The 21,321-nt window shown below is 30.7% G+C and overlaps 2 protein-coding genes across 3 annotated transcripts; both read right to left on the minus strand.

The window, feature by feature from the left end:
* Nucleotides 1-717: 717 nt before the first annotated feature.
* Nucleotides 718-11,396, minus strand: LOC124929084 (DNA-directed RNA polymerases IV and V subunit 2-like). Of its 2 annotated transcripts, none has more exons than XM_047469352.1 (8): nucleotides 11,193-11,396; nucleotides 9,795-10,368; nucleotides 8,650-8,862; nucleotides 6,563-7,446; nucleotides 5,391-5,682; nucleotides 3,069-4,028; nucleotides 2,174-2,445; nucleotides 718-1,466 (listed from the first exon to the last, which is right to left on the minus strand). In XM_047469352.1, the coding sequence occupies exons 2-8, from the start codon at nucleotides 10,353-10,355 to the stop codon at nucleotides 965-967; spliced, it is 3,684 nt and encodes a 1,227-aa protein (XP_047325308.1). In that variant the 5' UTR covers nucleotides 10,356-10,368; nucleotides 11,193-11,396; the 3' UTR covers nucleotides 718-964. The 2 variants fall into 2 exon arrangements, with proteins under 2 accessions (XP_047325308.1, XP_047325309.1); XM_047469353.1 differs by having other exon boundaries at nucleotides 9,795-10,373.
* A 6,733-nt stretch (nucleotides 11,397-18,129) lies between these two features.
* Nucleotides 18,130-20,111, minus strand: LOC124929250 (eukaryotic translation initiation factor 5A). The gene is made up of 5 exons (XM_047469558.1): nucleotides 19,918-20,111; nucleotides 19,245-19,367; nucleotides 19,094-19,150; nucleotides 18,864-18,938; nucleotides 18,130-18,549 (listed from the first exon to the last, which is right to left on the minus strand). The coding sequence occupies exons 1-5, from the start codon at nucleotides 20,038-20,040 to the stop codon at nucleotides 18,445-18,447; spliced, it is 483 nt and encodes a 160-aa protein (XP_047325514.1). The 5' UTR covers nucleotides 20,041-20,111; the 3' UTR covers nucleotides 18,130-18,444.
* Between the last annotated feature and the right edge of the window lie 1,210 nt (nucleotides 20,112-21,321).

The following is a 21,321-nucleotide window of genomic DNA, read 5'->3' on the forward strand; positions in this document are numbered from 1 at the left end:
GAATATTTTAATAATTTAATTAATAAAATGAGTGATTTGATTGATTTGAAAATTGATTTTAATTAATTTTTTAAAAAAACAAAGAAAACACGCCATAAACAATTGTACTCTAATTTTATGTCCTTTTAAAAGATGTATTTGTAAATATTTTTATTAATATCTCATTTTAACATAAAACATTTTTAATAAGAATCCAATAATATATTTGATTTTTTTAGAAACCAATATTTTTACTTTTTTCTGTTTTTTTAAATAGGATTTTGTCTGCTTAATGGATAACAATTTAAAATGAATAATTTTTTTTTGTTTTAAATTGAGGTGATTAAATTTGCAATATAAACCTATAAATTTCAACCATTATTAGAGTTAACTATATATTATTAAAATACGATACTAAATTTTATTTAATATTATCAATTATTAGTGAACAATAAACAAATGCTTAATTTATTATAACTATATTAAAATTTTAAATTTATATTACCAATTTTTAATCAAATTTAATTATTATTTATTACAAATTTTATAAAATATTACATATTTTGGTGATGTATTCTAAAACTCTTGATCCAATGATTAAATTTAAGAATTATATATTTATTTCCATAAAAAAACAAACAAGCAGAGCATATAAATTTGGCCTAATTTATTTTATAATAGTATAAACTTGGATCAATAAATGTAATCTAACTAAATTATAACTATACAAAAAGAAAATCAAACAAAATTGAAGCTGTTTTTAAAAGTAAAAGAAAGTTTTAACATTCAAAATAAACATCTTCATCTACCAGGGGGGGTGTTCAGAGCAAAGGCAATACCAAGCCTTTAACAAAAGTCAGGTTTTTTCTGTTTTATATACAAACAAAACACTAAAGTTTGCAGCAGAAATAAGATAAAAACATAAACACTAAATCCAAAATCCAAAAACCAAAAACCCCTTCTTGTTTTTAATCTCTGACTCAGCTCAACAAAGCTCAGTTTCATACTTGAGAGAAATACCCATACTGAAGAGCTCCTGACTCAACAACTTAGCCCCATAGGGTACACTTACCCTCACGATATCTTCAACGGACTCGCAAAACCGACAATAGGGACCCCTGATCTTGTTTCCACCAGCAACTGCACGTTGAATCACATTCGCTACGTTCTTACACTTCCCACAAATGTGCATGTGAGATGAGTCGCTTAGAGTGAAGAGACGCTCGTGGAGATTGGCAGATGCACCGTGGGCTATGAGACAGTCGCGTTCCATCTCACCGAATTTAATTCCTCCGAATCGCTTTCGGTCTGAGACTGGCTGTCGAGTTAGCGGATGGACTGGACCTGTGTTGCGGAATTTCACTTTGTCTTCGGCCATGTGGATTAGACGTTGGTACATTGTGGGGCCAATGAATATGAGTGAGTTTACTTTTAAGCCGTTTCGGCCATCGTATACCGCTTCTCCTCCCCACCTTGAAAATCCCGCACTGCCAAATGCACAATACAGTGTATGTATAGATTAAAATAACCAAATCATCAACTAAATATAAAGGATATTTTAGTCATTTTGTGGTGGGTTATATGAAGCTTGTTTCTTAAAAAAGTGTTTTTTTTTAATTATTTGGGTTACTAAAATGTCATTTTGTAGGTAAGTAATAGTATTTAGTCAATGAATTAATTACTTTGATAGTTTAAAGAATATAGTTAAAAACACAAGATCAAACAAGCTTCAACATTTGAAAAGAGAAACAAAACTGCATCAAACCAGCTCTTGAGATTAATTTCAAATAACCCACTATACAATTAACAATCTACTCGTTAATTCCATCATTCAAATTATCAACCAAAACATCCTCTATATTTTTAAATATATTTATACCCCTAGAGCTTGTTTAATCTTGTTTGATCATTTCAGTTTTTGTTATGTCAAAACATATTTAACTTGTAAGGGAAATGAATAGAAATAGGCTATAGTGATAAAAGATAAAAGGGGTTAGTAAGCAAAAAAATGGTTTAATGTGACTAAGGGCTTGTTTGATGAAAGGTTATATGCAAATAACCCTATATCCAATCATCCATCAGTTCATCATTCAAATCACCTATTAAAATACACTTCATTTTTTTATAACAATTTAAAATATCAGTTAACCCAAATAATCCACTTTTTCATCATATATCGAGGAGGAAGACAAACCTGTGCAGTTGCTCGGTTATAGTATCAACAGAAAGGGTCGAAAAGGGAGTGGCATATCGAAACTTGCCACCCAAGGCAATTCCTTTTGCCAAAGCAGCCTCCTGCAGTTGACCAGGAGTTTGACGAGACGGAAATGCATGAGGGTTTATGACGATGTCAGGAACAATTCCTTGAATTGTAAAGGGAAAATTTTCTTGTGACTCCAGAAATCCTAGAACACCCTTCTGCCCATGCATGCTGGAGAATTTGTCTCCAAGACATGGAGTTCGAACCTGCAATAATAGTCCAGAAGAATCAACTTTGTTTTAATAATAGGGTTCTACTTAGACAACATATTCCCTACCAGTTTTGGCAAGAGCCGAGAATGAACTTAGGGTGAACTAATATCCCACATCAATGACTTCTTTCATTAAATCATTCAAATAAAAAAATTTGTTTATAGAATTTTAAGTTATTAAATACTAAGGATATTTTGATCATCTGACCTAAATAATCCAAATAAACAACTTTTCAGCAAACAAGACTATTTCTTACAAAACCAGATTATTCAGAAATAAGCCCAGATCAAACAATCCCTTATATAACAATAAAATGAGATTCATACCACCCATGACTTCCAAAGCAATCAAGAGCTTGTTTGACAATATCCCATCATCAAGCAATTATTCCATCAAATTATCAACTAAAATACCATAACTTTATATAAAATTTTAAACTAATAAATACTAAGAATGTTTTGGCCCAATTAAAAAAATAAAAATAAACCCACATCAAAAGAACCTCCAAAGCTAATAGGATTTGAAGATAGGATGTACATTCTAACTAATTGGAAGTATATGGGAATTTAAATTTGATATCAGGAAATTGCATAAATTTAAAGCAATTTTAGCTTTACCTGTCTCAGAGATACTGTTGCAAAACTTTTCCCTTCATCATTAGCAGATAAGACAACCTTTTGAACCATACCCCTTTCAGTGTGCTTAAGCTTTATACTATGATCTGTACCCGATGCCGCAAATTTTCCAATTACAATATCGCCACTTTGGAGACTTGCTCCAATATAAGGGAACCCATCGTCGTCAAGGCTATCAACACGCCCAATTTTGCTTTGTGTCTTTCCGAAGCTAACTAAATCATCGAATTTCGGTTTCTTTCCAGACGATCCTAACGATTCCTTGTTTTCAATATCAGCCTTGTAACTTCTGACGTGTTCTGAACGGAACATTCCACGTTCCATCGAAGTTCGATTCATCACAATCGAATCCTCTTGATTATACCCGAGATGGACATTAACAGACACAATAGCACATTGTCCATTGAAAAATTCAGGCCTGGACACAATTCCGTTATGGCCTAAAGGATGACCTGGCTTTCCAAGACAATCGGAAAGCATGGTTCGAAAAAGAGGCTTCTGAGGATAGTATAGTTGATGAGAATTGGTATCTGTTCTTATATCTGGGTTTGTAGTAGAAAAGCCAATGGCTTGCTGAGAGTGCTTCTCGGACTGATAAAGAACTCTCCTTGCATGATCGTGATTGGCAAACGGTATAAGGGCGCAGCTCAAACCCAATAGAAATGAGGCGTCGAGTTCGCAATGAGTGTATGTTGGACGCTTACTTCCTTTATCTTCCATGAACAGGTACTTGATCCCCAAAGCAGTTTGACAATCTTCCTCCTCTTCAGGTCCAATCAGTTCAACTATACCATTATCCAGAAGATACTGAAATGTTTGATCTTTATTTTTTAGATCTTTAATTTTTTTCAAGTTCTTAACAACAATGAGGGGACGTAGAATTCTTCCTGCATCAGAAAATATGCGTACTTCTTTCTGCTCCTCATCCCTTTTAATTTCCATCTAGACAAAGAAAAATAATAATAAAAACAAGACAGCAAATAAGATATAGGCCTTGATTCTTGAGGGGTTATTGGATTCCCCTTATCACATAATCAATCAAATCATGAACTAAAAAATAATAAAAACAAGAGACAGAAAATAAGATATCGGCCTTAATTGTTGAAGTGTTATTGGATTCCCCTCATCACATAATCAATCAAATCATCAACTAAATACCCTTATCATAATTTTTTTATAACATTTTAAAATATCAAATACAAAATATATTTCAGCCATTTAACCCAAATAAACATATTATTTTAAATGAAACTACATTAAACAAGTTTCAAGATTAATGTACCATTTTCTAGCATGTTGTAAGTAAACATGCTTCACATCTAGAAAGCAAAGAAAAGGTCACCACCAAAAACATGAGTAACAATGTAATTTGCATGGACGGCTAGATTAGATTAAAGTTATAATATACATGCAAGAAAATATAGCACAAAAGCATGACACCCTGATAATAATAAATATTCTGCTTATATTATTTAACTATATGTTAGGGATTTATTAGCAAATATTGCTTATTGAAAGTAAACTGAGTTGATGTTTAAGTTGAAGTAGGAGTCATGACTGTTGGGGGTCGTGCTAGCTTCCTAAATTCAAAATAAAAGTAAATAAATAATATAAGAACTGAGTTCATGCATAAAAATTGAAAGTATTTATTATTCAATGTATGTTTGCTAATTTAATAAGGGTAAGTCTAGTATTTTTTTTTTTGAAAGGGGAAAAAATGAAACTTACCTAATTAAATTGGCAAACATACATAGAATAATATCAAATCACTAACAGAGGCTGATTTGAAAAGCAATGCCAAAGGTTTAGATGATTATTTTTCGGTTAAAAAACTAAGGCCTTGCATGATGAAGGGTCCAAATAACCCCTTATCCCATCATCAATCAAAATAATTTAAATCATCGGCTAAAATGCTCAATTACCCTTACTCTATTTTTATGACATTTTAAATATTAAATACAAAGGATATATTAGTTATTTAACTAAAACAACCACCAAATAATCCACTTTTTCATCAAACAAGGTTTATTCCTTTCCAAAAAATCAGTTTATTTAAAAAGAAGAACTACATCAAACAAGCTCCAACTCAACTGAACCGCTAATACTCATACCTTCCAAAAGCATTAACCGATCACCTGTTAGATCATACAAATTTTGAAAAATCCAGTGCATTGAAATTAAATTTATTAGTCCTAGGACATGATGCCAAGACAGCGGAAAAAGAAACAGACATAAAAAATATTATAAGAAAACCAAATACTATTTGACCTCTCAAAATTATGGTGCACAGAAACAAGAAAGAACCTGATGTAGCGCCTCATTCATACGCCTTCTCGACCTGACCTTTGCTGCAAACGAAACAGAATCTTTACAGACTCCAACCCAAATGCCATTGAGAAAAACTTTGTACTTGTCAGAAAGTGTGGTTGAGGTCTCATATATCAGCTTCTCAAGACCACAACCATACAACATCCTTTCAAGTGGTACGGTCATATTTGTGCTGACAAGTCCAGTAATAGCCAGATTTTTTACAAGCCCACAGTTTTCTCCATCTGGGGTAGACAAAAAGCAAACTTTTCCCCAATGAGAAGGATGCCTGCATGAAATAAATTTCAACAAGCAGTCAAATCTCGTAACTGTTCAGGCTTGGAGGACATGAGAAATTATGGAGAGGCCCTATTCAGAGAGAGTTATAGAGATTTCATGAATCTAATTGATAACTTCAAACCTAAACCAATTTAGCAGTCACTAAGTAAAACTTTCCAAACTCATTTTTATGCTAGACTTCTCTTAGAATTAGGTGGCAATGGAAACAAAAATAGAATATAACATATGTGCAATCAAATGAACTTCTATCACCTCTGCATTTATGCATGTGAGAGAGAAGAAACCAGAGATGTTGCACTGACACCCTTGGATAGATTTCAATTCCCAAAGTTACCCTCTCAGGATTGTATGAAGGCTCAGATGTATAGATAATTTTACCACTGTAGAACTCTCTATTGACTGTCTGACATAGTGAATATAGTTTTAACATTGTATAAACAACTGTAATATAAGAGCTTGTTTGATGTGGAATTATTTGGATTTAATCCAAATAAACCACCCTCAGGTCATCAATCACTTCTTCTATCAATCCAAATCATCTACTTTTTCATCAAACAAATTTGAACCCAAAAATAACAGTTCATTTAAAATAAATAAAACAAACCTACATCAGACAAGCTCTAACCAAATCCTACCATTACAACTACAAAATAATAATGACAAGCTTTGAGTTTAGGAGGGGGGGCATGACTGTGGGGTGTAATGCTAGTTCTCTCCTTTAATTCCAAAAAAAAGAAAAATGACAAGCTTTATTCAGATTGTTGTCTACCCTAAAAAGTTTGTAGTAGACCTGTAGCCAACTAAAAGTCAATTGATTAAAATCCTATGCTTGGAGCAAGGGTGAAATAGTATAAGCTCAAACCACTTACGGATATCTGGCGTCACCAACCTTCCCTGTATATAAAACTTGCTGACGTGTCTTTCTCATATCAGATATTGCCTGCAAAGGATTTGTGCGCCTCAGTGTTGCAACTACCCCTGATATTCTTTCCATCCTCTTGTAGGGATGTATCCATGTTCCAGTTGAAAAGGCCCTGTTGATACCATTCGTAATAACAGAGGCATCCAAATAGTGCTCAACAGGACGAAGCGTACGGTCTGCATAAAGATCTCTTTGCATAGCCTTCACCATACGCCTCTCAGCATGTTTAATGTGAACTCGAAGCTCACGTTCAAGCAGTTCTCCAGATAGCTCTAACCTCTTGTTTCTAAAGTCATCCCTGTTATCAACTTTCCTAAGACCAATATAGGACTGCAATAGACACTTCACCATGTATCCGAGGAAACGAGCTTTTTGCTTCAATCCTTTGAGATCAGGAAATAAATAATTTTTAAAGAACTCATCCAGAAGTTCTTGAGGTGGAAATTTGCAATTCTTAATCTGTCTATCAACATAAGTTAGAGAACTTTTCCCTTTACGAAATCCCTCACATTTGTTGTCTGCATCGTAAATAGATGCAATAAGAATGTTTCTTATGCGTTTATCCTCAATATTGCAGTCAATCAGCTCCACCACCTCTTTGTCAGATGTAACACCTAGGGCAAAGAACAAAATCCAGATGGGCATCTCAGTCACAGAGAAGTATACTGAGAGGACCTTTTCTCCTCCTTTAATGTGTTCAATTAGAGGAGCTTCAACAAGTTTAATATAAACTCTTCTCCTCTTTGCAACTTCACGGTAGGCCACAGACCAAGTAGGAATAGATGACACCCAAAGTCTTTTCAGACATAGTTGCTCCTGGGCAATGAAGGTCTGCAAAAGACGATCAGTGTTGTGGTTAGACAAAATCAATACAAGAACATCTTAGCAAAATTCAGATTTTTTTGCAAAGGAAGAATGATAATAATAGATGGATAAAAAAATTCTGAATTTATACTAGAGTTGGAAAAGGTTAGTTGAGCTTTCCCATTTGACTGATGTCGGAGATGATCTTCTCATCAACATTGGGCTGTTTTGTTATCAACACTTTCATGTTGATAACAATCCAGAAAAAATTAGTTATGTTTGTCAAATATCACATGATGTAGAAAATAATTTGGATCATGATCCAACATAATCCAGGGAAAAAAAACTCTATACCAAAAAAATGAAGCAAAATTACACTATAACTTGCATCGCGATAAGAAAATAATTTGTATATCACAAATGAAACAATAAAATCACACAATAACTAGATCATGATCCAAAAAATCTTAAACCAAATGGAGAAAAACATTCCAATTTTAGGTTTAGCGATTTCAATAAAAACGTGATTGTGACAGTGTGAAAAAATATTAGTTTCCAAATGGGTTCTCAATATCAACTTAAATATGATAGCATATTCAGGACCCGTCAACAAATATATATGGGAGACTCATACAAGCAAGGCAAATTATTTCTACTGATATTTCGTTCAGATCGTCATATCTCACCAAACTGTATATATTTTCACATGCGGACTGTATTTCTACTACATCATCCATAATGGTGCTATATTATGAGGAATCTGGTGCAGGTATACCTCCATAAAATAGCTTTCCCAATGCCCCAAAAAAATATATTGGTACTCAGTAGTGAGTAAACTAGTTCAGATGGACTTATAGATATAAAAATAATCTAAGCCACCTAAAAAATTACATAATAAAATTATATGTAAATTTTGTAAACATGGAGACCTAATATAGAACATTGGTACTGAGTAGTGTGAGTAAAGTAGTTTATCAGATGGACATACTTATGCCCAAATTATGTGACAAAACAGATCAAATAATCTATAGGATACATGAATAATTTATTGCATGATTGATTTCTATACCTTACAGACCGGAACCTTTTGTATTGGGTAAATAAATGGATTTATGTTTTCAAGAAAGATAAACAGAATTTATATACAACAACAATATCATCTAATCTACAAGCAAAACTATTACCACTGGCAACATGAATTATAAATTAAAACTGAATGGGAACTCTCACCTTCTCTGCACCTTTGACAATGAAGTAACCCCCATGGTCAAAATCACAATCCCCTTTCTCAACTCCATTCAGCCTACATAATTTGGACTTGACCATAACAGGAATACGTCCAATATTAATTTCTTTATCCTCTTTGAATTTGATTTGATTGTCCAGATATCGCTCTTTCCCAGTCGTAAATTTGTCAGTACTGACAATTTTCTTGATGTATACCTAAAATGTCAACAATAACATGTTTAAACTGAGTTGTACCAACAATCCAAAAGTTGTGTTACAGTACAGGCAGACAAATATAATTTGTATAAATAATACATAGATAGTTAGTTGAAGGCAGTTAACAGTAATTAATGGTAGTTATGTTATTAGTTAAAAAGTAGTTAAGTCATGTTCTATTTAAGTAGTAGGATGTAATTGCTTTGAATATATTGAATGAACTTGAATAGTTCTCTTCTCATCTAGGCCTTGTGGCCATTCTTGTGAGTGTTTCATCCCTCATTATTCTATCTTCTCAGCCATGTTTTTTTTGGTGAAGTGGGTCATCTTTTAACTCGGAACTACAAATTTAATATGGTTTTGTATCAGTTTAAACTAGACTTAATACAAAATCATAACTACTAAATTTAAACTACGAATTGTTGTAACTCTATAGTTAGTAATAGGAATTCCATGTAAACCTAGAAACTCAACATGCTAGTCCATAAGATTAGCCAAACTGCACTCATGCAAGACTCAATATTTCTTAGTGGCTCGCTTATCAATGATTCAATGAATTTAATAAGAACTTTGGACAGATTACTCATAAATCAAGAGTTTCTTTGAAATTTATCTAAATATATTAAGCAATAATGACAAATAAGATATTAAGGAAAGAAAGGAAAAAGGGAGAACCAGTGATTTCATAAAGAAAACAATAATCTACAATCCTCCTTCATCGAATAATTTCTACACATGAATCATGCAGTAGTAGTAAATGAATATTCAAATGAAAGAATGAGTTAAGGGACTAATTCAAGGAAATGCTAAGCACTATACTTTTAAAAGATGGCCTTTACTAAGTATAAAAAAATTTACACTCCATAAAGTCCATCAAAAGTTGCAGTTTTTAGTATGAAACATAGCAATCAATAAAAATAATAAACTCTAACCTCGACATGGACTTGTACTTTTAATCGTGACGAGTATGTCATGTTTTGCAGTCGAGCATGCCTTGGAAACAGACCCACGAAGTCTTTGGACCCATCAACTGCATATTTCTCACCAGTCCAAAAGCGAGGCTGATCAAGTGTGACCTTCCCAAATTTAATGGAGGCATATTTCCACTCTTCACCCTTCTTGGATGGATCATAACCTGGCTCCACAGTGATTTCACCTATCGAATCAAAGGCACTCTGGACCCCATGGTCAACAAATTCATTATATGAATTAATCTGATGACTGATGAGTCCATATTGGTCAAAGAAAGATCTTGACGCTTTTTTAAAGAAATTCTTGAGAAGATCTTTACTCAAGTCATTTATTGATTCATCCAAGTCACTGTCCCCATCAGACTCATCTGTATCCATATAATCAAGTCCAGTTGACAGTCCTCCTCCCTTGCTACTAGTACCTCCCTTGCTACTAGTACCTTCCATTATATCATCGTTATCCATGTTAACTGATCCATTCCTCAATGAGCCAAGGCCTTCAAATGCATCTGAAGCCCCCATTAGATTTAGGAGTCTGCACTAGAATAAAAAACATAATCAAAGATTTCAGTAACACAAAATAAATCCCCAACTAAGCCATTAATCTTTTAGATCTTGAATTCCAAGTGTAACCTCTAAAATACTTGAACAAACAGACTGTTGAAAGGCTCAATAGGCATACTGGCAAACAACAACTATCAAAAAGGAAAAGGGTTGCAGTAAAGTTGTGAACTATCATTAGTTGAAACATAAGCATATATTTCCTCTTCTTTTTTTAGTCTTTCAGATGCCCCCATCTATTATTAAGCTTAGAATTTGTAGGAAATGGGAATGACATACACATTGCATATAATCACTTTCTTGTAAAAAAAATCAAAGGGCAATTTAGTGAACCAGGCTCCACCTTCTATAATACTTTTAGATCTTTAATGTTGAATAAAACGTTTGTCATCATCTTCAGGGAAAGTATCAACTATCAACTCCAAATAACACTGTTGAAATTTGGTTTTGAGTTCTTCCCCCATTACAATCCTTCAACTCTTACACAAAAACACAACAGACAAACAACTAGACTAAAATATGCAGGACATGCAAGCATTCAGAATGAAATGTAAATCCCTCAAAAAAACTTCACATCAACCCATTTCCTACCTAAAGATGCTGAATGCATGCACACCCACCTAGTAAATGAGACTAGATTTTGAGTTCCGTTCATTTTAGAGAAACAAATTAGCAAAAAAACTTAAATATCTAAGAAGATCAGTAACAAAACTGAACAAAACATAGATCGTAGCCGGAAATGGAAAGAAATAAGATGAACATTGTTGATAGTTAGAGATATGAGATGGGAAAACCTACCTGAGTGAATACTGTTGAAATCTAAAGACTCAAACTCAACGAAAGCACAAATACACAATGCTTGCGTCGTCTTTCAAGGGTTCTTCTCCACCGTTCTCTCTGCCCCTTCTCTCTCTAAGTACTTTGGGACATGCAGTGAGAAGGGTTCCAGAATTTCCAAACAAGCGCACTCAGCTTTGAATTAAGGAAAAGAAATAGAGCAAAATGAAAACAAGTAATAAAAGGAATGAAGAAAATTAGGGATTTCAAATGGTGTACATTGGGGATTGTGTGTAAATTTCTAAATAATATATTATATATATATTGTCACAATATAAACACATATTGTCATAATATTTGTACTCTAATATACATATAATATGTAATAATTTTGTATTGGTTTCATGATCGAGATCGATATAATGATTTGAAATGAAAACGAATAAAAAATGTGAAAACCTATAATAAAACGGATCGATAAATGTGACCCGAGTTAACATATGGTAAACAATTTAAATAGCAAAAGAAAATATAACATCTATTTTAAAGTTATTTTTATAAAAAAAAATAATACAAACATTTCACCTTCTTATTGTCATTTTCTCCTCTAAAACAAAGAATTTTATACCTCAATTATCAATGAATTTACGAAAGCATTTTGTTTTTGTTAAAGTATTGTACTTGTGGGAAAAATAGAAATACATAATACAAACAGTAGGATAGAAATAGAAGATTGATAGATAAATTATAAGATATGTTCAGGTGTTAGTTACACAAGTTACTTAACACACTATATATTTTACAAGGAATAAATATGAATAATTGTTAATATGTTTATTTTTTTAAAACAATTTAGCATCATTTTATTAAAAAGTTTAAAAGTGAGAGAAATTATCAAAATTAAAGTTAGATCGTCCCTAGTTTACAACGACCTTAGAGTATCTGATTTAAAACAAATTACAGTAACAAACAACAAATCATACCAGACTTACAGTTTTAAAAATTTGTATTGATAAGTATTAAAATAATTTGGGTAATTGATACTATTAATAATTTATTGTATTAAAGATTATAACATTTTCAACCAAGGATCAAGAATCAATTTGAATATCTCTCTTAAAATAAAACTTTTAAGTAACTCCATTAGACTCTTGAAATTCTTGTACCACTAATCCCAAGAGTTTAATATTAAATATTATTTAGTGTAACATTTTATTTACTATTTGTTTTACTATAAATACTATTATACTAATACATTGTAAATAATAATTACCAATAATTTTTTAAAGTTTATTTAATCGTTCAAATGGTGTCGTCAAATGTAAGATTCACTACATAGGAGAGATTGTCTTACTCTTATTTCTCATGTTTTTATCTTATTAAGATAATATTTTCTACAAATTCATATCTTATCAACATATCTTTCTCAACCACATAGCCACATAGGGTTAGTGTTGCTTAAAACTTTTTATTGATCAAATCTATATCTCTCGTCATATTACTTTTCTTGAACCCTCGTTCTTTTTAAAATTACAAAACTTCCTATATCAATTATTTTATACTTATATTTTTTCTCCTCCACCATCATTTTTTTCAATATTTTCACATTTATCATTCCTTACATCTTGATACCGACGATAAAAGTGTCGACTTACTATCGAGAAAATTATTACCGACTATAAAAGTCGATTTCTATTGTAACAGTCGATAGAATCATTACCGACGGTAAAAGTCGATGTCGACTGTAAAAGTCGAGAAAGTTATTGTCGACTGTAAAGTAGAGAAAATCATTAACAATATGATATTTGGTTGTCTTTATTAATCAATACAAGGCAAGATTCTTCTCTTGAACTCAATACCAATTATCAAGCCTTCTATCATATCTTATGGCCTATAAAAACAGTGTTTGATTTGCATCACCATAACTTTAGTGAGTTGGGATTTGGGTATATCATTTGGGGTCAAACTTATTGGTGAGCCATGAGCCTATGCTACAACTTAAATATAATATACTCAAGTAATTCTATATTCCTAACCAAACATATGTTGATTGACTAAATGTTTGCTTGAACATTAATATTGAAAACTATTTAAATGTGTTTGCAAGAGTAACATTATTGAAAATGGAATCTCAGGAAGAAAGAGAGAAATCATTTTATAATCAAGTGTTATATGTTTGATCATATCAAAAATTGATTCAAGTTAGGTTATTAATAATGTCTTTGGCTCTTGTCACATATTGGTCATGACTCATGGCTCATGATTTAGCTAAGTAGGATTTATGCAGTAAAGGATCTATGTAGGGCTTGTACTAAGATTAAGCCCAATCCAAAAAAATAATAATTTATTACTTACTGTATCTAAAGCTTTTAAAACTTATAAAAGATTAATAATCTAATGGATTTTAAAGATTTTTTCCCCCTATATTATGTTCAAGCTCTTTAATTCTAACTTTTGGGTCGGTGGTCCCTGCACTCTTAGACAGGGTTAGATCTAAAGCATTTCTATATGAGGTCCGAAGTGGAAAATCATTGTGAATTTTTCACAATTCTATCATCCTAACATTATATGAGGTTCGAAGTTGAAAATCGACAACTTCAGTCGGAGAACTCATTGCCCTTTTGAAAGATCTTTACACACGTTAGTTTTTGTATTATTTGTGTTATTTTCTTTTCACAAATGTTATGATTTTGTCGTTGTGTTTAAACGATCATCAATTTCATAATAAAAATGCATTGATCATTTAAAAAAAAAGATCATCCGGTAAAATAACAAATGAAGTAAGCATGATGATGTTTCTATTTCATGGAGGAAAAGAAAGAAACACTTTTTGTTCTAGCAAACTCATCTATTCATTCGAGATGATATCTATAACTAAAGGATCGGAGCTAAGATTAGAAATTTACCAGACTAAAAACTAATATAACACAATAATATAAACTGATATCTACGATTTTTGAAAGTATAATATTCATCCATAATAAAATTTGAGTCTATATTTGAATTAAATTTCCTATCGACAATAAAAAATAGTTACCGGATATAGAGACAATCCAAGTCCTTTGTAACTTCGCACTCAATAGAGCAATGAAACCTTCTTTAGCTTCCCAACCTGCATGTATCATATGCCAAGAAAATTAGCATCGAAAAGAGTATAAAAATGATTCACATAGATATCAATAAGATGACGGATAAGAAATAATCCTAAAAATTATACAAACCTGATGAGAGAATTAATTTCAAACCAGAGTCGCCAGAGAGTACAGACCAAAAAAACACGTCCCCGTATGAACTTTACGCAATTGATCTAGGGTTATTAGTGTTAAAGTATGAAACTTTTAAATTTTGGGTCAATGGGCCACCCGAGCTATAGCCCAGTTAGACAATAACTTAACAAAATGATTTGTTGTTAAGGGATCCTTCATAGGGAGGGGCAAAACAGTCAATTTTAAATATGACTGTTTTGCCCCTCCCTGTGAGGGAAACAGGGATTCCGTACTAGATGATCCTTTCTAATAACATAAATTCATCTTCGTCTATAACATAGAAACAACTTATTTGTTTGTCTTTTTTCTACTTGCGAAGATCAATCATAATTTTCATTGATGTATGTATCAATTTGGATTTTCAGCATCTTTACAAGTTATCATCTCCTTGATATATCTACACATTTAGATGTTTATCAAGAATTTTACAGCAAGTTTGATCTTTCCAAGAACTGGTAAATATATGAGGAAATACCAGTTAGGAGAATTCATTTGTTTCCTACAATTTATTAAATGGGCAAACATCAGGTCAAATTCTCTTATCCAATTATTCTTTTTAATATTTCACAATTGTTTGGATTTTGTTTTCATACTCAAGGCATCACTTTCCTTATTTAATATCTTAATTAAATTAAATGTTATAAATATATTCATATATGGAGCCAAGTCAACCATTTGGATTATATCTGAATACTTTTTTGGAGTTTTTACAAACACTTTTAATGTTAATAATAGTATAACAAGTTTAAATATAGTTTTGATGTAATATTTTTTATGTCAAATTTAGATGTTTAATACTTTAAGTGATAAGTTTAGAAGTATAAATGTGATAAATTTTGTGATTTTAGAATTTCACCATTTTATATTATGAATTTGTGTACATGATATAGGTAAAAGAAAAAAAAAACAGGACCTAATTTTTTGTACGCATTTACATTTAGCGACGGTAATTAATACCGTTGTTATATCCTTGACTCTGTTAAAGTTAAATAACTACTGCTTTTGTTTTTAATGAAATGTGGTTATTACTTAGTTTTTTTTTATCTTGGGAGATTTTCTTTAACTACAGTAAAATTAACATGGTTAAAGGCCTTTAAAAACAATTTTATGTAATGATGATGTAATTTCTTCGTAGTTAAATGCTATTTTTTACTTAATTCTATGTTACCTTACATCTTAATCGAAATTACTTTGTTCGTTTTCTCTTCATTTTTGTAACTCAATGATTTTATTAGTTAGCTGGAGATGATTAGGAAAAGTAATGGTCAATTGTTTACAATAGGCATAATATATGATAAAATCAATTAGTCACAATGATAGTTATATATAAATTTTTAAACTAAAAGATTGTCAAAGAAATCTAAGTTAAAATAAATAATAATAAATGAAATAGAGAAGGAAATGTGAAAGAGAAATGGAGGGAAAGAAAAAATAAGTGTGGAAAAGTGAAAAGGAAAGAATTTTTTTTTAATCCTTAGCCTTAGTGATGGATTAATTGAGCTTATTTATGTCTAATCTTAGTTTTTTTGATTTAAAAGAAGAATTAATACGATACCTCATAGTTATGACCCCGTTTAAACTTAAAGCGCTTTTAAATGAAAAAATGTGGCCACAAAGGGTTAATCACATAGCCCGCAAACACACTTAACCATTTAACTAAACGCAGAATTTATCGTTTGACGAATTCGAACCCAAACCTCATAAAGAAGCTAGGGATATCACATTTTGTTGTTGCTAGGCTATACGAGATTAAATTATAAATATATATTTAAGCATAACAAAATTCTTATGATTATAAGAAGTTAAAATATTTTTATTTATGGTGAAAATTATTTAAAAAATGTTAATGGGTGGTAATTTATTTATTTATTTTTGATAAAAAGATTAAATTGGTATTAATAAATAATTGTAAAATATTTTTAAAATAATTAAATATAAAGTATTTTAATATTTTAATTAATGAATTGGATAGCATAGTTAATGAAAGATTTGATGAAATAATGTTTGATTTTATAGTTGAAAGTACTAACCAAACAATGTTCTTTATAATATCAGTGATCTTTTTTTTTTATAAATCTTGATTGATTTTTATCACTGAATAGGTAACTTATTTTTAGAATATTTTGTGTAAGAATACATTTTATTTGTATCATATTCTTGACTGTTTCTTATTAAATAATGTTGTATTTATCCATGAAAGATGCCTTAATTACCTATAATATTATCCTTTCAAATGCTATTATTATAGATTGGAGTTTTACAGAGCAATTTTTTTTTTTCCTTTCAAATATTGAGGTAATCAATCTTCTATCTTTTTTGAGAATTTAAAAAATAAAATTCATGACAATATTCTATTTTTTGAATTGTACAATATTTTTGGCTAGTATGTTTATATTTTTAATATTTTTCCTTTGTGGCAAACTTTGGTGCATCCAGATGCAATTATACTTTTGTCACAATGTTGAAGGTAAGATATATATATTTTTTTAAATTAATTTTTATTTACTCTTTAAATTTTGATAACTTTCTTGTGGATGATAAGATGATATGGCTATGCACTTAAGATGACACGATTGTACTTGTAGCTTTGTATGGTTATTTGCTAATACTCGTAAATTGACTTGATTCACGCAGATGTCAAGAATGATGAAAATGATATATTTGGTGGTGTTGATGACGAGAAATACAAAGGAATTAGACGTGATGCATAGGTTACTGAAGAACAATAGTCATAACGAGAATAAAAGGTTAGAAGAAGTTTAAGCTCTCATTTAAATTTGAATGTAAAAAAAAATGAAAAATTCTCTCTTTAAGTCAAATTTACTTTTCAACCAAAAGAAAATTAAAAAGTATTTAATCTTGCTCAAAGTTTGCGGCTTGATTTTACATATTTTTTTAATGACTGAGTTTGAACAATTGAAGAAGAAATATAAGACATCATTAGAATTTCCAAAGATCATTTAAATAATTATGAAGTGGGTAAGAAGGATAATATCTTTTTAATCAATACATGACAATAAAAACTAAAAAGTGTTGATCATACTAAATTGAGAAAAAATAGTCAAATGATATCACTTTGATAAAAACAAATGATTGTGTAGAGAAGTGGATTAATTGGAGAATTTCTCCCTTTTATTAATAATTTTACTTGTTTTTATTTAAACAACTAATACACCATTGAGATTTAGAAACATTATTTTCATATAGTTGAAAATGAGTTACATGACAAACAATTGAAATGAAATATGAGATAAATACAAGTATACAAAAAAAATGATTTAAAACTTTAGATGAGAAAACCAAGTAATAATTAGAGTTGTTCAACTTATAACTGCAAGATGAAAATTAACCCTAAAGCCTTAACATAACCTACTTAGAACAACATTTGACCAAGACAATATAAATACTATTTTCATTTAAACAAAATTATTAAATTTATAAATCTTTCTTAGTCAAACAAAAAAAACTTTATTTAAAAATTGCTAAATTTACTCTCTTCCATTATGTGATTCAAACCCATTAACCAAACAATTGATTTTGATACTATCATTCCTAAGTAAAAAAACCACATATATAAATATAATCACCTATTAACTTCCAAAAACAATCAATTAAACTAAAAAAACATGCTGTGCCACAAAAAAATGAAAGGCTTATTTCAAAACTTAAATAAATGAAATAAAATTTGGAAATAACTCAATAACTTATTTGGATTAGAATGCAAAAATGATAATATGATCCAGGAAGTTTAGAGAGAATAAGAAATTTCCAAACATGGAATAAGTTTCAAATAAAATCCACCCTCCAAAGAACAAAGATTAAGAAATCAGTTGAAACCAAATACAACCCAAGAAAAATAGTGGACAACATAAAAACGTAGATAGAGAGCAGTTTTGATTCATTCCAAACTAAGTTTCAACCAACCATGCTGCTTACATAACACCGCCAAGAAAATGCTATCATTCCTCTGCATGTATTTATGCAAACAAACAGAGTTCAAGCATAACTTAGTTCTTCGGGCCGATATCCTTAAGAGCACAAATCTGTTCCTCTCCCATGGCTGACATAACCGACACAACCAGATCTTTACCCTCACCAAACCCATCTTTAATCTGTGCAAAGATATAAATCATTCATTGAGAATCATTAAAAAGCAAGCAAATTTGGATGAATCAAAGAGCTAAATGGGTCATTTCAATCATCTATAGTTTTAGCCTAATTGATTTTGATTTCATCTTCTCAACTTCCAACAAAATCCCAGATGTATAAGAATGAATATACATTTGTTATGTTTATCAAAAATCACTATACAATTTGCTTCATGGTTTAGAAAATAAAATTGTATACCAAAAGAAATCTAAACAACAGGACAAACACTTTCAATTTTAACTAAAAAAAGTAGCTTCCAAAGATGCTAATTGAGTACCTGGGTAAGGAGAGCGTCATCGGTGGGAAGCCTCAAATCATCCTTGGTGTTTCCATTTTCAGTGAGCAAACTGACCTGCAGTGGAAACAATGAAAGTTTTAGTCACTTATATGTTGAAATTCAAACTCTATTGCACTATGATTCATGAATCAATTATGAAAAAGATCAAACAGATGAAACATTTACATAGACCTAGCAGATAATCAATGGTTAGACATGAAAGGACTTACAAAACCATCTTCAGAGATGTCAATCAGCTGATAGTCAGTACGGTTAACATGAGGAACCTGAACAAGAAACAAAAGAAACATCAAAAACAGATACTAAAAGCAACCGAAAGTAGGAACAGTAAAATGATTCTACAAAGACAAGAATTCTCACGTCACAATTGTGAGAAGAAGGAACAATATCTTCAAGCTTCTTTGCAGTAAAGATATCAATGGCAACAAAGTGACATTTAGCATGTCCATGCTTCCCAGTTTTGGAGGTAGAAACTTCAACCACCTGTTTATTTACAAATAAAAAGAACATTAGAATATAATCATATACAATAACCATGATTTTTTCATGCAATTTTGGAACTTTCACAAAAGTTGAACCATTTTGTAATAGGAGCTGTCATGTCAGAAAACTAATAAAACAGATCAACAATTTCAAACCTTTGTTTGATCAAGGATTATTTGAATTTTGAGATTAATCCAAAAAACCCTTTGTCCCATCAAACATAAAACTATATAAATACAAACAATCCACTTTTTCAATCAAGAAAACCCTACATCAAACAAGATCCAAGCAATAAACAATCAAATCCAAAACAGTCCATCCTCAATGAATAAATACCCTCAATCACTTGTGTATAAATTCTAGACATGATCTATGAAAATTCATCAATGATAATCTAGATCTATAATCTATTGATATAGTCACTCAAATCAAAAAGTTCTCAAACCTCTCTATTTCAACAAAGATCTCCGATTCATCAAAAACCCATCAATGAAAATTATGAATCAACAAATATTAGAACAAAAATCTGATAACCCATAACAAATCTTACCTTGCAGGGTCGGTTTTTGATACATATGTGACCTCCCTTGCGGATGGTTCCAGCCTGTTGGGGATAAGTTTTGGATGCGCCGGCGTCGGCCTTGGACTCAAAGTGATGCTCCTCGTCAGACATAATAAACTACCCTTCTCTCTCTAAAAGCTCTCACCTTTGGATGTTTATTTAGCAAAGGAAGAATATGATGTAAAGGAAGACTGCGATCAAAGGTTATATGCTAGAGCTAGGGTTTTCAAAGTGGAGATGCCCTTTATTTGGCCCGTTGGATACTGATCCAAATCTTGAACGGTCCATATTAGGCCAAGAAATCAGGGCTTTTTGTTAATTTTTTTTGTTGTTGCTAAAGGTTAGGGTTGACTCTTCTTTTGTTATTTGTTATTAGGATTTTTTTAATATAAATGTTTATAAAATATTATTATTATTTAAAATTAATTATTTTATACCAAATTAAATATAAAATATATTATAATTTAGATAATATTTTAATATATTATTTGTGCATCAAATAAAATAATAAAAGTTATATTATATTTTGAATATTTAGAAAATATATGATTTAATATTAACAAATTTTCAAAGAAAATTTTGATATTGACGAATATATATCACTATTAAATTATATTAGTTACAAAACTTTATTTTCTTTTTTATATCTCCGTAATATATGCCACAAATTAATATTATTTCAAGATTCTCAACCCATTTATATTGCACGAAGCACGTCGGGCCGACTCGAGAGTAAGCCCAGTTAATTTATGGGCTATTATAGTCCATAGAATTTTTATACTAAAGAAAATCAATTACTATATATATATTTTTTATATAAATTTTTAATAGTTAAATATTTTGTTAGGTATATTTTTGTTTTTGAGAAAATGTTGTCTCATTAAAAAAAAAAATCCTAAAAAGGAAAAACCAACGATGTGTTCTCTTAAATCAAACTAGATAAACCTTATTTTAATGAAAAACAAACAAACAAGCTACAACAAAATAAATAAGTTTATCGTGCCTTGAAGTTGGAGAGTTTAGTGACTTCTTATGACTTGATGGACAAATTTTTTTTATTTTTTTTACAATTATCCCAATTTTGCATAGTCATAAGAATTTGTCTCCATGGATGTATAAGCTGTTGACCATCAAGAATGATATCCCCATATTTGATCCACCTTCCTTCTAACTCTTAACAAAATAAGTGCATTCCTTCTCACCCGGACTTGGTAAATAATCGTACCAAAATAACATTTAAACACATTATCACCAAATGTCCGACTTATGACCTTTCAAAGCGCCAACTCTTTAATTTGATACCAATTTTTCGGAGAAACTACTAAGATTCATAGCATAAGAGAATCTCCTCCAAACCATGCTCACATGTATGGGTATTCTCCAAAAATATGG

The sequence above is a fragment of the Impatiens glandulifera genome, chromosome 3 (assembly GCF_907164915.1).
Source record: "Impatiens glandulifera chromosome 3, dImpGla2.1, whole genome shotgun sequence".
In the NCBI taxonomy this organism is placed as follows: Eukaryota; Viridiplantae; Streptophyta; class Magnoliopsida; order Ericales; family Balsaminaceae; genus Impatiens; species Impatiens glandulifera.

Coding starts and splice junctions, on each gene's coding strand:
- LOC124929084 (XM_047469352.1), bottom strand. CDS start 10,355: ATGGGGGCTTCAGATGCATTTGAAGGCCTTGGCTCATTGAGGAATGGA. Junction 8,863..9,794: donor AAGTACAAGTCCATGTCGAG/GTTAGAGTTTAT, acceptor TTGACATTTTAG/GTATACATCAAGAAAATTGT. Junction 2,446..3,068: donor CAACAGTATCTCTGAGACAG/GTAAAGCTAAAA, acceptor CTATTATTGCAG/GTTCGAACTCCATGTCTTGG.
- LOC124929250 (XM_047469558.1), bottom strand. CDS start 20,040: ATGTCTGACGAGGAGCATCACTTTGAGTCCAAGGCCGACGCCGGCGCA. Junction 19,368..19,917: donor TCAAAAACCGACCCTGCAAG/GTAAGATTTGTT, acceptor GTAAATAAACAG/GTGGTTGAAGTTTCTACCTC. Junction 18,550..18,863: donor ATGACGCTCTCCTTACCCAG/GTACTCAATTAG, acceptor ATCTTTGCACAG/ATTAAAGATGGGTTTGGTGA.